The following is an 18,313-nucleotide window of genomic DNA, read 5'->3' as shown; positions in this document are numbered from 1 at the left end:
TTATTATCTACAGCCATTTCTGAAACACGCCCTGCAACATTCTTCCCTAGCATTCCCCTGACAAATAATCCAAAAATGATAAACTTTGCCTTTGACAAATTCAAATAATTTAGAAATCAAACAGGCTTTAAAAATGTAGTTTAACAAGCATTGAAGGATACAACATCCTTGAGCTTGTAACATCCTCCTTGTGTGATGTTAGGTCAAATTTCTAAATATAAGAACAAGTTTGTAGAAGAAGCAGCCATTTTGCATGGACACCCACCTTTCCCACAGTCTGAGACAGCGCATCAACAAAACGAAAATGAAGATATTACACAGACAAATGGTGTGGTAAGAACTTAATGCCTTAAATGCCTACGAGCCAGCTTCACCCCTGAACTACAACACTTCGTCCAATCCCTACTCAGCCATGAAACTCCTTGTGCGGCCTTGAGAGAGTCGCAGTCTCTCAGCCTAACCTACCTCAGAGAGTTGTTCTGAGGATAAAAGGAAGACAGGGTGGGGGGGTGGGAAGCTATGTATCCCACTTTCAGTTCTTTAGAGGAAAGGTGGAATATAAATGTAATAATTTAATAATCTCACAGATCAACATGTGGAGGGCTAATACCACCAGATCTGCTCTCCACAGCAGCAACCATGCACTAGGAATGGCTCGTCGGTCACAATCAAACTGTTTCCCACAGCAGAGCTGGTAACGCCAAGGTTGCAAGTTCAACCCCCATACGGGACAGCTGCATATTCCTGCATCACAGGGGGCTAGACTAGATGATCCTCAGGGTCCCTTCCATGGAGTTGTACTCTATGATTCTATGACGTTGGCACACACGCTCCTTGTGGGCTGGCCGGGACGATTGGCCTATCAAAATTTAAAACTTTCAGCAGGCAAGCTAACACAATTGTTTCTCTTTCTGGAGAAATCTAAAGGTTTTACACAAAAAGGTGCCTTATAAATGCCTTATAAATGGGTTGCGTCTTTCAGTTTCTTAGTTAAACATGTCCTTATCGTGCTCGGTTGGTACAGCAAGAGACTCTTAATCTCAGGGTTGTAGGTTCGAGTCCCACGCTGGGCAAAAGATTCCTGCATTGCAGGGTGTAATAATAATAATAATAATAATAATTTATAATTTATACCCCGCCCATCTGGCTGAGTTTCCCAAGCCACTCTGGGCAGCTCCCAATCGAGTGTTAAAAACAATACAGCATTAAATATTAAAAACTCCCCTAAACAGGGCTGCCTTCAGATGTCTTTTAAAAATAGGATAGCTGCTGATTTCCTTGACATCTGATGGGAGGGCGTTCCACAGGGCAGGTGCCACTACTGAGAAGGCCCTCTGTCTACTTCCCTGTAACCTCACTTCTCGCTATGAGGGAACCGCCAAAAGGCCCTCAGAGGTGGATCTCAGTGTCTGGACTGAATGATGGGGGTGGAGAATAGATGAGTCTTCGTGGTCCCTTCCAACTCTACAATTCTAAGATTCTATGATACTATAAGGAGTTTGTGGGTGCCAGACTCCCGTGTGTTACGAGTTTCTGGAGAAGGCCACCTTGGCTACAACTGAGCTACACCATGCTGGATCTCTTTAATGTACCAGTGGAATGTTGTGAGACCACACCCCCGTGCCTAGAATAATACCATACGAGATATTCACAAGGTGAGTGATCACATCATATCACATACCAAGATGCAAAACATGCCTTGCAGGGTTTTATTTTACCCAAGGGAATCACAAAGCCATTCTAGATGTAGCACCTTGAAATCTGTACCAGTTAGATGAACTAGCTGCTACAAGAACTGAGGAATAAAGCCAGACCTTGACAATATGTATTGGTCTTGATATTGTTTGTAATTTCCATTATTTCCCAGAAGCACTCATTTGGCCCACACATGTCAATCGTTTTATTTTAGTTCCCTTCTCTAAATCTTGTAAGAATTCCTAAACCTTAAGTACCTAAGCAGTGTACAAAAAAACATAAGCAACAACAGACAACTTAAAACAAAATATTACAAAAAGACAAGCTACATATAAAAATGATACATCCATACAAAGTTTCTGAGAGAAAGAAAGAAAAGTTTTCAGGCTAATCAAAAACAAAAATGTATGGTTTTAAAGAGGCAGGTAACATGTTTTTCAAGTTAGCATTTACTTATTGGCAGGGGTGGGGAAATTCCAAATCCCCAAAACTAAGCCATAGCTAACAGTGCCTTACTCAAACCCAAACTTTTTCCTATAAACTTTTTCCTATAAACTGTTTCCTATAATCATTTGAAGTGGGCAGTGCCCCAGTCCCATCTTGCCTGGCACTCTGCATGGCTGTAAGAGTCCATACTGGCACACCCTAATTGTGCTACTGACCCCAAGTGGCTTATCTAAGAAGCTAGGAGTCATTTGTTTGCTGAACACACCAGAGTACATATTTTTTATGTTTCTGTAAGGCGGATGAATGTAGATGCCTATCCATAAGATTCTGAATACAAGGAGAAACATATAAGGATGGCTTGAACAGCAACTCTCACCAAGACTGCTGGAGCATTAAAGGCAGTGCTTCAGCATCACCATCCAAGATAAGCAAGAGGCCTCCAGGGCTATCCTTACTCCACTAAATTGGCTTCCTTCCTTCTCTCTCTCTTTATACACACCACACCCAAAACAATGAGTGAGCCACTTCCTTCAGGTATGCAAGTCTACACTATTGGGGAATATGTGTATCACAATCAAGAGATTAGGGCTAATCACACGGCCCTTCCCCATCTGCTAGTATTCTCCTTTCCAGTACAGGGTGGCAAAAGATCACTGGGATCTAATGAATGAACATCCTACCCAGAAAACCCCAATAGCCTTTTCTGCACAATAGAGACCATGAAGCGGATTCATACAGGCCATAGTAGCTCCACAGTCTGGCTATAATATATCTTAGCTATTATTATTATTTTACTGCTTTTGCAAAAAATGACCAGCACATTTTCAAGTGTGCCTTCAGTACTATGAGCTTGATGATGATATCTGCATCATTTTTAAAACCTCATCAATCTAAACAGGCCAAATATCAGTTTCCCAGAAAAATTCCACATGCTGCAAAAGTGATAAAATACCAACACATGGAAAGGTGATGGTAAGTAATGAAGCTTGTTTTGAGTTCACAGTTTTGTTTAACATGCAAGCAACAGTAGAGTCATCATGACAGGCCTCCATAGGAAAACACCGATGATAGGGTAGAAAACTACATTTCTGAAGCAAAGTAGAAAATGTCTATGATGATTTCTTTCTTGTAATTTTATATTGGATTATTTATTATTTCCTCTCCATGATAATCAGATCCCTCCCTTATCAGCAACGCATTTCTGAAACACAGAAACACTAACATCTGCCTAATAAAATATTATTGCTGCAAAACATGCTCATTAGCTCAACTTACAGCACTGGGCAAGTTAACATGTTAAAATATTGGCCCAGTGCCCAGGTAGAGGCCTACTATACATCTCTCCTGAAAAGGAGATATTTCCCCCATATTTCTGGGATGGTGTCCTTAAGAGACCTCCTGGGCAATATGGGACCAAAGTGAATATAATAAATCCAGCTCAGTAAAAAGGCCAATTTTACTTTTTTTACCTATCAAACCATTTACATCTTTGGAATCTAATTAACAAGCTTGGCCTTATCAGTCCCTTTTGTGGGGTCCTGCTATCTCCTTATGATTGCTACCAATCCCAGAAGAGCAACCTACAGGTAAATGCAGCACCTGTCTTGGTAACAAATTCCAGAGGGAAGATTCAAGACGCAGATTATGCTCTAGTCCACAAAAAACCCGTGCCACAAAAGAAACCTGTTAGTCATTCAGGTAACCCAAGGCTCTCTTTTGTGTCTAGAGGCTTATCATTGCGAGTCACAAAGAATGCACCTGTTTTTACCCGGCCCTAAACACGCATCTGTATACACGATTTCAGTAGGCCCTGAATGCTCACATTCATAAAAGACCTAGTCCACAATTCCCAGTGTCACTTAGCGGATGACCAGCCGTTTATAGTAATAAACACATGATAGACGGATCCAACTCAGACGGGGGGGGGGGGAGAAGGGGAGTAAACCATGATTGTTGCGTTACTCATCGCTGCTCTGACATCTACATCCTGCTTCAAGGACACTGCAGCCCGTTCGGAAACCTTGCAATGGGCCGGATCTTTCAAGCTTTTTTTAAAAAAAACAACAACCCAAAAAACCTATATGATCAAGGCAGAGGTTAAAAGATAAAATAAATGATGCCAGTTTAATATTCTGGATGCTAAGAAATGCATGTACATACGTATATATAAACACAAATTATGCACCCCATAGGTTTTTTAATAAATAAATAAATATCCCTCCCACCCCCATCAAGACTGAAGAACTTGAACCTGCAGGTTTTTAAGGACGTTCGCTTTGTACCTTACCTTTTTGACCTGATCATCCTTTAATTCTGTGAAGTAATAGGCCAGAAGCTGAGCAGCTATCATTCTGTCTGGTTAAATAAGAGCTTTTTCCCAGGGTGGTTTTGCTAACCAGCACAATTGGGGCGGGGGAGGGCAGCTGAAATTTGCAAGGATGCAAAGCGATCCGTTTCTCTCCTCCCCTTTCTTCTTACAAGCGAAAGATTCTAGAGGTCCTTGGTTTAGCCTCACAGGGTAAAATATATAAATATAAAATGCAACGCTCTCTCTCTCTCTTTCTCCCTCCTCCTTTCCCTCCACGCGATAGCGACCGACTATAAACCTGCCCACTTCCTGCCTTGCGATTGGCTGTTCAAGGAGCGGTCGCGAAAGAAGCGATTTCCACACCCTCCTCCTCCCGCCGCTGCCGGTTTGATGGACAACCTCCGCTGCCTTCTATGTGCAGGAAGGGGAGGATGCATGGCCATGGTCACCCCGGACGGGCATGCATCCGTGCACGTTCCTCACGTCCCTACACATCCTCAAGACGTGTTTTAATGGCCTATACCCGCTCTCAACACCTTCCGGGAGAAAGAGATCCAGACCACCGCCAGGCTCCGGTCAGCTCCCTACAGATGGGCAATGCATTTTCATTGCTTTCCTAAGGCAGAACATCTCTGCGCCGAAAAGCGCAACTCCTTGAGCACGCAAGGGCGGAACTGTGAAAGCACGCAGCAAACAGGCTTAAAATAAATTATACCCCCCAAAAAGACAGCGGAACTGCTGTGTCACTGCAAAAGAAATGCATGCAGCGCGCAATATTTGACCCAAGCGCTTGCTAAGGCTCTGGCTGGTGCATTTTGCCTTCTGCTATTATTAGCGAAAGGAAAACAGGCAGCGGAACGGATAAGACAGACACGCGCACGCCACTTCGAGACACTCAACCGTCTGCTGAGCAATGTGGGCGTTGCCCAAGTCGCTGTCATGTGACCTGCTGACGAGGACTCCGATGATGCAGCATCCTCTCGGCTTTTTCTTTCTCGGCTCTCTCCCACCCTTCCGAATACTATTTGCAAGAAGGGCTGTTCGACCTGCTTTGTTTGGAACCTGGTAAATCAAAGAGCGTTATTTGTCCTGACCTTGCTGCATTAGGGAAGCATAATGTGTCTGAGATATAATAAGCACCTTTAAAACAAACAAAAAGAAGACATTTTACGGTAATATATTACCGTAAGCGTAAGATTAACCCTACCAGCACATTTTACAGCGGTACCCAAAGGGTACATTTTTTTAAAGTCACGTATAGGATCCGGCTGTAAGAGTGGGATAAGTAATTGGGAGCTGTACATTTCTATATATGTACCCTCGTTATAAAATCCTGACTCCAAATCTGTAAGATCATGAAAGCAAGTCCCAAGAGAATATGCCAGTTTTTCCAAGGAGAAGCAGGTCTTGGCAGGTTTGTAGGACATTTTTACTAGCCGCTTAGTTAATGCTAAATAGTTGCCTGGCCACATTCCTTTGCTGTCCCTCATATATCAAGGGCACACTAGCTGCCAGTTCCTCCATAGCTTCAGCATCAGAGAACAGGATAGTTGTCATATTTGTCCTGTAAAGCAAGCCTAGAAACTGTATAGTTTACCTCTCACAGAGCTACCATCTCCAGTGCTCTCAACAAACTACAGTTCCCAGGAGGATTTGGGGGAAATCATGTGCTTTAAATGTGTATAGGATGTGCTTTAAACATTACTTTGTGGTTCTGCCAGTACCCCTTCATATTACAAGACAAAGCTCAAGCGATGGAATGTTACTCCATCCCAAAATAGAAAAACATCATTCTACCTCAAAGACTTGATGTCAGAGGGCATGCTAAAAGGCTTTTCCTGGACCTCTGGTTTTATGTGTGTACAAGCCAGGATTCTTCTCCGTCCCTCCATTCATTCTTTCATGTGATCCCTCATCAGAAGTTTGACAGGGTACATCCCAGACATAGGATTATGACCTTAGGAAGGGCCCGTGGCATCAGAAATCTTCTGACCCAACGATAATATGACATGGAAAGATAGAGGGGGAATCAACTCAGGACCATAGTATTGGAGGATGGAGAGATCAATCCTTCCCCCTGCACTATTTTCTGGATACAGTAGAATCTCAGTTTTTGAATGTAATCGATTCCATAAGACTGTTCAACTTCCAAAGAGTTCGAAAACTGAGGATCAATGGGCTGGCTGCAAAGTCATTGTAGGGAAAAGAAAAACACGCCTCAGAAGCTGTTTCACATCCGAGGCGCTTTCAAAAACAAAAGCAATTACTTCCAGGTTTTCAGCGTTTCGGTTCCAAATCGTTCAGCTTCTGAGGTTCCACTGTAATTTTAAATTCCACCTCCCAAGCTGTTTTTGCCTTGTGGAAAGAAACATACGGGTCCATATGACATATTACTGGTTACTTTTTAACTAATATTACGAGGGACTTTAATTGGCAAGAGCCCATTTCACCAGGTACATGAAATAAACAGAGAAGATGGCCATTTTAATGTTGATTATATTTTCAGATACTATACTGTATATAACTGCAGTGGGAGCTAGGAAAGTGGGTTATATTAGTGCAGGGTTTGTTTGTTTGTTTTTTAAATGTCTTTCTTGCTCTGTCCTGATTCATTTCCCAAATGATAAAAGGAGCCAGGCTACACTTGGCCTGGCCAAACTCATGAAATTAACAGGATTTCCTGAGCAGATAAACAAGGGGCTGGGAAAAATGCATGCCTGTATCTGCAGCTGCAGTTTTCAGCATAGCTGAGATAAGTGTACACTGTGTAGAAGTGAGGACACCACAGAGCAGTTAAGTATTATTGAGAATTCGCCTTGAACAGTTCTAAAAGGGGCAACAGAATTTTGTGTTGGGGGAAATATGTTCTTGCTCTTTCATTTGCCCTCTAATACTGCAAATAAAACATTTTTTCTCCATAAAATAGAGGACATCAGGTCCTTCATCTGGGCAACAATACAATGTTCTTTCCTTGACTTGTGCAGGGAGAGGAGTGCAAGGCAGGAACTGAAAGAATTCCCAGCTTATACTTTGCAGTCCTGTGCCAAACAAAGCTATTTGATGCTTCATCAGTATTCACATCGAAATTTCCACTAAAGTTCCCACCTTGAATTGCTCCTCTTTGCCTGCAGGCCTTACCCTTCATCCTGAGTACAGTGTGCAGAAACCAATGCACACACACATACAATTTATGATCAACATAGCTTTGCCTTAGCACTGTTCTTCAGGTATATCTGCCAAAAAGGTTATCTGGTCAATCTATAACAAATTCTGAAAATCTATAGGTGGTATGCAGAAAGTTTTGTACTCTCTTCTCATCCAAATTCACTGGAAATTTAAGGATTCCCCTTTTCTATCTGTAGCTCTTTATATGGCTCTCTTAGATCCCAGCCTCGGTTGGGAAGGCCGAGACATACAGTACATTTTGAGTACAAACTACAAGTGACATCAAAGATCCATGATCAGATCAAACTCAACTGTTGTTGTTATTTAAAAGTAGCTGTAGAGTGCTCTCAGTTGAATGGGGAGCAGTGGCACAGGGCAAGGCTTTCTTTTTTATTTTATTGCCTTTTTGGTCAATTTCCTTCCCATGTTGGCTTCACAATCTAAATCCACCCTCCTAAAACTTCTATTGGCCTACACACATACCTATTCTGCTGCCACTCTAGGGTTAATGAGCTTTGTGGAGCAATTTAGATCAGAGAAAGGGTTAAAAGAAATCCTCTCCCAGTGCTAATGCTTCAACCCTTTAAAAATATCCCCATTATATTGCTTTTTAAAATATAAAATGGTTGTGAGAAAGGGGGTGGGACTGAAGCTCAAAAAATCCAAAAAACACTGGCTTAAGCCATTCTCAATTTCTTGGTTCACCAGACCTCACAAGCTTCGTGCACATTCACACATATACACTTAAGTGGATGACAAAAGGTCTTACTAAATATGGGAATACACTGCAAGCTTAAATATAGCTTGGGCAGTGATGCTGATATCTTACTTGAAGTATCTTGCTAAGCGTGAGGGGGTGGGGGAATCTACAACCAACACCTCAGCTAACTTCCCTTTACATTAGACAAACTGATACACCTAGGCCGTGATACACTATACCCACTTACTTGGAAGTAAGTTCCTTTGACCTCAGTAGGAATTACTTCTGAGTAGACCTGCACAGGATTGCACTGCCCACATTATTTTCCAGAAAATCTTGAGACAGGAATACAAGGCCATAACCACACCATACATTTAACACACTTTAGCAGTCATGGCTACCCCCAAAGAATTCTGGGAACTGTCGTTTGTTAAGGGTGGTGAGAGTTATTAAGGAACTCCTATTCCTCTCAGAGAGTTACAATTCCCAAAGTGCTTTAATAACCAATCCCTCTTCCTAGAGAATCCAGTTCGAATTTTATTTGGGACCACCTAGACCCATGTGAACCTGACAGGCAATAGAAACAGGCCTTTTTCAGTAGCGGCCCTAAAATTTGGAGCTCCCTCTCATGAAATATCTCCTGCCAACCTAGCAGTTCGAAAGCACGTCAAAGTGCAAGTAGATAAATAGGTACCGTTCCTGTAGGAAGGTAAACGGCATTTCCGTGCGCTGCTCTGGTTTGCCAGAAGCGGCTTAGTCATGCTGCCCACATGACCCGGAAGCTGCATGCCGGCTCCCTCGGCCAATAAAGCGAAATGAACGCCACAAAATTAGTCGGTCACAACTGGACCTAATGGTCGGGGTCCCTTTACCTTTACCTTTACCTCATGAAATATACACATGGCCCCTTCTTATTATCCTTTAAACTGGCTTGGAATCTTTTGTATTGCAATCCACTTTTAATTAACATGCTCAGCTGGGTTTTTACTCGCTTACAGTACTGCTGGTTTTATCTTAATTTAGTTTTGCTTTTTTAATTAAAGTACTGCTAAGTTTTATTTTTAACAGCTGCTGCTTGGCTTCTGTAATTATACTTAGACTACTTTTACTAAATTGTTTTTTAATGGTTGTTATTTTTAAAACAGTGTTTGTATTCATTACATTACTGTAAGCCATTTTGTGAACTCACCTTAAAAAGCTGGGTATAAATGTGTAAATAGCCTGCAGTTCCAAATGTGGAAAGCTAGTGAAATAAAACATGATTATATAATAAAGCACATCACCATAGTGTGTGGTGTTAAAAAATATTAATGTTCTATTGTAATGAAGAAGGAGAAGCTTAAGTTTAGGAAAAGCTCATTCTTCTAATTATAGTAGTGAGTTAAATATATATATATATATATTGGAAAGGATGAACAGGCCTATTGAGTGAACCTTTCATTCTGTCAAAACAAAATAAAAAAAATCCTTCCAGTAGCACCTTAAAGACCAACTGAGTTAGTTCTAGGTATGAGCTTTCGTGTGCATGCACACTTCTTCAGATACATGTGTATCTGAAGAAGTGTGCATGCACACGAAAGCTCATACCTAGAACTAACTCAGTTGGTCTTTAAGGTGCTACTGGAAGGATTTTTTTTATTTTGTTTTGACCATGGCAGACCAACACGGCTACCTATCTGTAACTTTCATTCTGTCAAAAGCTAACTCTGCCTTGAGTCATGTGTGCCTTGCTCCCGTTGAATCAGAAGACAGAATGATGACAGGTTGCAATTATGGCAGCCAAAGTCAGCAATGAACAGAAGAAGCAGAAGGGAAATCCTTATAATTGATGCTACAGGACACATTAGTTTCAAAATGTGAGACTCAAGTTATAACTCACTGCAACATCATTTTTAAAATATGTTACAGTGGTACCTTGGATTACAGACGCTTCAGGTTACGCGATTTCAGGTTGTGCACCGTGCTGAACCTAGAAGTACCGGAATGGGTTACTTCTGGGTTAATGGCGCTTGCGCATGTGCGGAAGCACCGAATCACAACCCACGCGTGCGCACAGGCAGCACTGCAGGTTGTGAACGTGCCTCCTGCACGGATCACGTTTGCAACCCAAGGTTCCACTGTATTTCATGTCTCTTAAGTGCTATTTTTCTAAACAAAGTGGTGCTGGAACTCACCATGAATGCCTTCCTTGTTCTCTTAGAGTGGCAATGGCGCCCACCTGAGAGGTCCTGCCAGAAGAGAGTTCTAGAAAGTTCCGGCTGGAAAAAAGCCCAGGCTGCAACATATGTATTCCCCTTGATTCCATTCCACACATCTTGAATTCCAGAATAAGAAAACTATCCTCTGCACCATACACACAGCCATATTCTTTACTCAGTTCTGGCCTAAATATGTCAGAAGCAGAGAAAAGGTGGGTATATAGTATCAGTGGAACGTTTGAATAAATAGCTCCAGATGATGACCCAAATCACAACATTATGATGAATGGTCCTAGACTTAAGATAATGCCAAATGTAAGGGTAAAATAGGGTTGCTACATTACCAGAGAGACTACACAGCTATGAAAGAGGCAGATCTCAACAGATTTTCTTATTACTTGTTCACTATGCCATCAAAAAAACACAGGTGGCGCAGGGACACAGGTGGCGCTGTAGTCTAAACCACAGAGACTAGGGCTTGCCGATCAGAAGGTTGGCAGTTTGAATCCCCGCGACAGGGTGAGCGCCCGTTGTTAGGTCCCAGTTCCTGCCCACCTAGCAGTTTGAAAGCACGTCAAGTGCAAGTAGATAAATAGGTTCCGCTCCAGCGGGAAGGTAAACGGCGTCGCCAGAAGCGGCTTAGTCATGCTGGCCACATGACCCAGAAGCTGTCTGCAGGCAAACGCCGGCTCCCTTGGCCTATAGAGTGAGATGAGCGCGCAACCCCAAAGTTGTCCGCGACTGGATCAGGGGTACCTTTACCTTTATGCTACTACCCAAGAGCTACTAAGATACTATCATTGAGGATCAATGCAAATTAGGTAGTTCCTCAGTAGCCTGCAAACAATATAACATTTATCACCCCACCCTACACTCTGTTCGCCATAACATTAATCTTTGAGCAACAAAGTGAGTGATTTCTTATTTTCCACCATCAAATTACAGAAAGGTCTTTGTGGGCTACCCACAAAAGGCTCCGAAGGGTCAACAGGTTTAAGACCTATCAGTACATAATTATACAGTCATAATATTGGTAGGATTCCTCTTTGGAGTCACTGTGTATTCCTTGCTTGGCGTGTTTAATCATTCCCTCTGCCATGAAGCTCACTGGGTGACTTAACTCTCAGCCGAACCTACCTCAGAGGGTTGTTCTGAGGATAACATGGGGAGGAGGAAAGCTATGTATGCCACCTTGGGCTCCTTGAAGGAAAGGTGGGATATAAGCCCAATAAACAAATAATAAAAATAAAAACTAAATTGTTGGTTAATCCTTTCTTTTTGGGGGGGGGGTTCTGTCTTTGCTTTTCACCCTGCTTTGGTATCTTTAGCAGCAGCATGGCCAGCAGAAAGATTACACTGATGAATCTTCTCCTAGTGTGGAGGAAAGCTGTGGTAAATTTATTTGCATCGGGCTACTAGTAAAGCCCAAGGACTGAGGCAGTAAGATGCTAAGAGCCAGATTTATGACTCTCTCTTGCCTTTACCTCTTTGTAATGTATGTCAGTGAACTGAGAACAACTCAGGAAATGGCAGGAAAATACTGGTTTGAATTTAGACACAATTTTCACCTTACTGAAGGGCAGAGGGGAGAAAAAACAGACACCACTGTGCGGCAAGACCTTGGTGCCTATACTCATGTTCCCTACTAGGAGATTTTATCAGGGGTAAATGCCCTGAGGGGATTCTCTGAACGCATACAAAGGTCACACACTAGCCAGTTTAAAACAGCGCTCGCTGGAGGAACTATTTTTGTGACATATAACACACCAGGAGTGTGCATTTGTGAAGGGCAAGTAGGTCTCCTGAGAAACGTGACACCAGCAAAGGTGGAGAGGATCCTGCCAGCTGGTGGTCGTGCAAGAGCTTTTAAGGCAAATGTGAACAGCAAACTGAGGAAATATAACATTAAGGAGAGGCCAACAGGCATGTCGCTAAAACATCAAGCTGATCTAAAAATAAATAAAGCTTAATTTTCAAAAACAAACTAGGGGCTAAGATGGGTTAGTTGGATGCTGTAGACGCAGAGAGATTGCACTCGGGCTTTACTCTAGAAGCAGACTGGATTTATGAAGGCCACACACAGTCGACATCAGACAGTGTCAGATGCAGAACCCACTGCTGCCTAATGTTGAAGCGGCACCTGCAACACCACTTGAGGGAATGAGGCTGATGCATGTCAGGATGAAAAAAATGACTGCACTAAAATGGCCTAGATACCACGATTATCGCTAAAGCAAACTGCAGTGTATTCTGCTCAGTCTCCCCAAATATACAACTCTCCATTTTACTGCTGTGCTTGAAAACTAGAAGTAAATAAATGTTAACAGTTCGCACCATACTTTCTGCTATAAATCACTTTCTTATTATTTACTTTACCTCAGAAACTTATCAGAAAGTTTAAGAGCATGTCTATACAGTAATGAAGCAGTGCATATTTACCACCCACCCCCAGCTCTAGTAACTTCTCCCCATTGGTGTGGCATGGGTTACCAGCACCCAGGACCGCATGGAGGGTAGCTGGGAGGGAAAGAAGGAAATAGATGGAATACGCATGTGCATTCAACTGCCTAATGGTGACCAAGTCACCCAGGAGACTGCAGCTGCAAAAGAAAGAAAGTAAGAGTCATTCAATTGTCTGGAGAGGTCACGTCCTGGTTTGCATGGAGAAACCGTTTTCAACAGAGTCCAGTGACAGACGCACGCAGCTGTATTGAGGCCGCACCAGGTGTTGAAATTTTGCGCCTTTAACAATTTTGTACCCAGGGCAACTGCCCCTTTGCCCCCCGCCCCATGCTACACCACTGCTTCTCCCCCAAAAAACTCTACAACTCCCAGTTAGGGGGGGAATGAAAAACCCTCCAGAAAACAATTCCTAAAACTTTGTGAAAGGAAGGTGTGACCATTAAAAGTTCATAGCAAAGACAAACACTGAGAGCCTTTTGCACACATTACACTTAAAACAACTTTGAGTGTTCTGTGCATGGTTACCTAGAGGCAAGTCTCATTCAATAGAATATATCTCTGAATTTGCATGGTATTTACCTGGGATGTGTTTGCATTTATGTATGCATGTGAGAGATAGTGCAGTATAATCACACAGAAGGTTGGGCTTGGCTTGGGAACACTTGATTTCAAATTTTGACTCAGCTAGAAAATGTGCCAGGTAATTCTGGGTCATTCATTATATTTCAACAATCCTGTGAGGTACCATATTGTATTCCTGGCCTCCTTGGAAGAATGAATACATGTGTAATAAAATTCACATTCTTCCATATGTTTGCATTACAGATTAAGGAAACCATTTAAAATTCAAATTAGCAGCACCCTGAATTTTAAACGTATGTGACCCCTTCTTAGAAGGAGACCCCTGCTGGTGAAGTTTAGTATAAATAAATAAAAATAGCTTTAGCCTTAGCTTGTTAATTACATGAATTTTAATTGATTGATTGATCAATGAATTTCTTCCATCTGAATAAATCTGCATGTAAGAATTATAGTTCTGAAGCTAAAAGTATAACTTTATTTGTGCATGATGCACAGATGTTTTGTGGTTGGTTCCATCTTAAAAGAGGTATTTCTTCCTGTGCTACAAAGTGAGAGGAAGCTGGATAGCTTTTCTGTGGGTTTTTTAAGTACATACTCTTTTTTATTTTTTAATGCTTCCCAATTAATCAAGGGCACACTTTTAATCAATTAAAAGTGTCTTAACTGATTACTTTATTCATCAGTGAAATGTTGCATCCATAAAAAATAGCCTTTGAACCTGGTGTCATCACATCTGTCATTAGTAAAATACAATTAAATGTACCCCACAGTGCAATCCTATGGGTACCTACTCAGAAGAAAGGAGATTAAGTTCAATGGGTTGTGCTCCCACATAGGTATGTATGGGGAGGATTGTGGGCAGGTCTGTATTGGCTTTGTTCTGTGGTTAGGAATTTCTCTGGTTACCATAAGTAAATAAGAGGACTTCTGTGTTGGTTACTGTAACAGCAGGAAAGGAAAAGCAGAAGAACTATCAGTGTGAAATGCAGGTAGAATGGTCAGAACTCTTTGCTTGTCTGACCTTGGCCAAGCCAGTTTCTCATTCTAGCATAATCAATCAGTAAGACACTCCCTTCTTATCTTTCAGGGTGTGAAGCTTGCATTTGTATATAGGCCACAGTTTAAGCCCTTCATATGAAAGTATTTCATTACTAAGTAAGCCATGGTAAAGAGGCAGGAGACTGAGAGAAGAAGAAAAAAGTATATTCATGAAAGCTTAAAGACAAGTACTATACAGTGGAACTGCCAAGCTGTTTTTTGCCCACTTGTAGTGAAGAATCCAACAGCTGTATTTATGCACTAGCACCCTCTAGTGATCACAGGGGGAATATCATTAGGTCACACTTCACAATTTTAAGACATAATACATTGGATGAAAACTTGAAGGAAACACAAATTTGTTTTGCAGAAAAAGGGACCATGAAGTGTACATTCCCCCCCATCCCAATAGCTTCTGCATCCAATTTTCTTAAAAGCCGATCTTAAAACTTTCACTGGTTTGAGCCAATTGTTCCTCCAAATAAGCAGATTCTGAATTACCATCTGTCCCGGCCTCCTGTGACGCAGCGCGAGGCCCCACCTCTTCCGTACCGACACAGCGCATGTTCATTGGCTGCCGCATGCATTCTGGGCAGAGCATCCCCACAGGTGAGGGTGGCGGAGGCCGAGGCAGCCGCTCAGGGCCTTTTCCGGGAGGGAGCGAGGGAGGGAGGGAGCCGGGCCCGGCCTCCCTCCCTCCGGGTGGTAGGTTTCGGTTTCGTTCCCCCCACCAAATGCTGATTCTGCCGCAGCTTCAAAGACTTTTAAATGACCACAGTCCTTGCATGCGATGTGTCCCAGACTTGAAACCAAACTGGAAAATATCCCCTTGGGAAGTCAGCTGGGCCACCCTGCAGCCAGAACTACCAGCCGGTGAGCGCAGCCCGCCACTTTGCTGGACGGCTGATCGGGGCTCGCTCACCTCGCCTCGGGCTGCTGTGGCGGCGGCGGCGGCAGAGGGGTGCACACTCTGCCCCTGGCAGCGCTTGCTGCAGGCAGGGGTAGTCTTATACGGCCAGTATATCCCAAACTCTATATTTTAACAGGAAAAGTTGGAGGTCGTCTTATACGCCCAGTCGTCTTATACGCCGGAAAATACGGTATATGCTGTTCTGTGGGTTCATAAAAATTATGTGTGTGAATTACCACACACTTCCTGTAGAAAGCTAATCTCTTAAGGAGAAAGCCAAGCACATGCCACAGAAATCCTCCAAAGAGGGAGATTCTTTTCTCCATTTGCACTTTCATACAAGCCTACCTAATTTGCAGTTCCCAAGTGTTTTGTGAAACACTTCCTCAACCAAAAATGCATACAAAAAAAGAAGGATAAATTAGGGCAGCCTTCCCTTGTATTATATAAACATGGTTCCAAACACGGTTGGCAAGCCCTAATAAAGCAGAAGCACCATGGTCAACTTGTGCATCTGGCAACGTAGTAAATCAATTGGTGCTTATTATATGTTAATTCTTTATTACACATAAGGCTTTAAAAATATCTCTCATTCCTCTTAATTCAACCCTTGTCCTTTCATTTTAAAGTTAAGCGTCTCTAACCCTGACAGACTGGAAACTTGGCATAAATGAAGCTTTGCATTGTTCTAGCAGTAATCTTGATACCAAGCCAGAATGTCTTTAGCAACTGCTTAGCGACCACATAGCAGAAAGGTTACATTTGTGTGAATGGTTTTATTCTTACAGAGGCTGAGAACAAAGGGGCAGGGTGGGTCTAGCGGATGTGAAGTGTGAAGATCAAGCTGAACCTGGGACCGGACTTTGCTACTCTGGGCCTACCTAATGGATGCTCCCAAGTACTGTATGAGAAGAGGAGAAATGGAGACATTTCTCGATTCCTAGAATATAGCTTTTGGCAGAGTTTTGCAACTCTAGCATTCTGGAGCACAGGACTTTGCTCCCCATTCCATGTCTCTATAAAAGCAGTGCTAGTACATAGCAAACCCCACTAGGAGGCAACATGTGTCTGCATGATGCACCTCTTTAGCTCATGTCTCACCATGCTCCTATTTTTTGCTTAATACAAAGGATCCCTGGCTAGGATCCTTTGTATGTATGAGTATCGTCCCATTGTTGGCATGGGTGTGGATTAGGGTTGGTCTGTTTAGGTGGGATAATTCCTTCTACAGTGGTACCTCGGGTTACATACGCTTCAGGTTACATACGCTTCAGGTTACACACTCTGCTAACCCAGAAATAGTGCTTCAGGTTAAGAACTTTGCTTCAGGATAAGAACAGAAATCATGCTCTGGGGGCACGGCGGCAGCAGGAGGCCCCATTAGCTAAAGTGGTGCTTCAGGTTAAGAACAGTTTCAGGTTAAGAACAGATCTCCGGAACGAATTAAGTACTTAACCCGAGGTACCACTGTATCGGATTTCTATTTCCCTTCTTCCAAGGTAACTTCACATAAGGAAGAGGGTGCCCTAGGTGTAAAGGTTTGATAAGGAAATAAGGAGTTATCAAAACATTTCTGAAAGTCCAAATACATGATGTCTTCTAGGCCTTCACAACTTCGAACCACTGACTCCACCACAATATTGTTTGCTAAGGAAAATGCTATCCTGCTCCCACCCAAATCACTCTGTTTATGTGGTTACTTTGTGGAGTATGGTTGAACAAGTGTCACAAGCAGCTATTGGATATATATTTTTTAAAATGTGACTAGTGACAAGTAGGACAACTCTCCCATTATCCAAGACTTTTAAAAGTTATTATTTGCAAAATTTTGTTGTACTCCCAAATTCTCAACCTGTAATGTGGGAGCACATATTGAGACAGATTACTTTTAAGCCAATAAACACAGCAATCTCTCTCATGTCCTCCAGTAATGTCTACGACATAAACATTTTGTTTTAGTTTGCAATCATTTTTATTATCTGAACTCATCACCCCTATATTACTCTTACACATGAATGTAAATATATTCAGTTTTTTTAAAAGGTGGTAAACAGTAGCGTAGATATCGTGTTCCCTTCCTTTGTGCACAAGCTACGTGGATAAGGGACATTTAAAAAGACACACACTAGATTCTTACACAGTAACCAAAAGAGTCTTTGACATGCTTTTAGTGACCGTGGAGAAAAGCCCCAACACAAAATGACATGCCTCCTTCCAGTTTCCAGTGAGTGAGGTTGATGCTTTTATTTATCTAAATTAAGTCACCTACTTTGTATTCTGAAGAACCATAGTCTGATCCGTCAGGCTCCTCATCTGTGGCCATCACTGGAGCATCTCTTCCTGGTTCACATTATAATTCCAAAGGTCTGTAAAAGTAAAGAATGGATAAAGTCAAATTTCATTTAAAAACTTTCCACTCAGTAAAGCATATTAATTGGTAAGACCATTGGCCATGTCTATAATACTACTAGCACATACACATAAAATAAGCAAATCAGCAATTATGCATTTAATTAATCTGTTTTAATTTAATTAAATCAACAGGCCACATAGCAACAGTTATCAGCCTCTTGTCTATTGCAGATTTTCCCAACCTGGTACCTTCCAGATGTTTTAGACTACAATTCCCATCAGCCTCTGGCCAGGTTGGTGAAGGCTGGGCTAATGCAACTTCCTGTCGATGAAGCAAAACCAATCCTGTAAAACGAAGTAACAACAATGAAGTACCTACTTTACTGTACACCAACGTGTCAACCTCAAGCATCCTTGACAAAGGCATTGCCACACAAACCTAGGATTTAGATGTA

General features: G+C 42.3%; 1 protein-coding gene across 2 annotated transcripts in view; it reads right to left on the bottom strand.

Moving 5' to 3' along the window:
* HK1 (hexokinase 1) overlaps positions 1 to 17,848 on the bottom strand; it is a 55,780-nt gene extending 37,932 nt beyond the window's left edge. The window contains exon 1 of one of the 2 annotated variants that reach the window (XM_081861785.1): positions 17,776 to 17,848. In XM_081861785.1, coding sequence (XP_081717911.1) covers positions 17,776 to 17,829 — 54 coding nt within the window. In that variant the 5' untranslated portion in view covers positions 17,830 to 17,848. Of the gene's footprint in view, positions 1 to 4,429; positions 4,990 to 17,775 lie in introns of those variants that run through there. The other variant, XM_081861784.1, reaches the window with a different exon arrangement.
* Positions 17,849 to 18,313: the final 465 nt, after the last annotated feature.

Source organism: Podarcis erhardii, assembly GCF_964252035.2.
Source record: "Podarcis erhardii genome assembly, chromosome: 5".
In the NCBI taxonomy this organism is placed as follows: Eukaryota; Metazoa; Chordata; class Lepidosauria; order Squamata; family Lacertidae; genus Podarcis; species Podarcis erhardii.
Note: the sequence above shows the minus strand (reverse complement) of the source record. Positions and strands in the feature narration are given on the sequence as shown.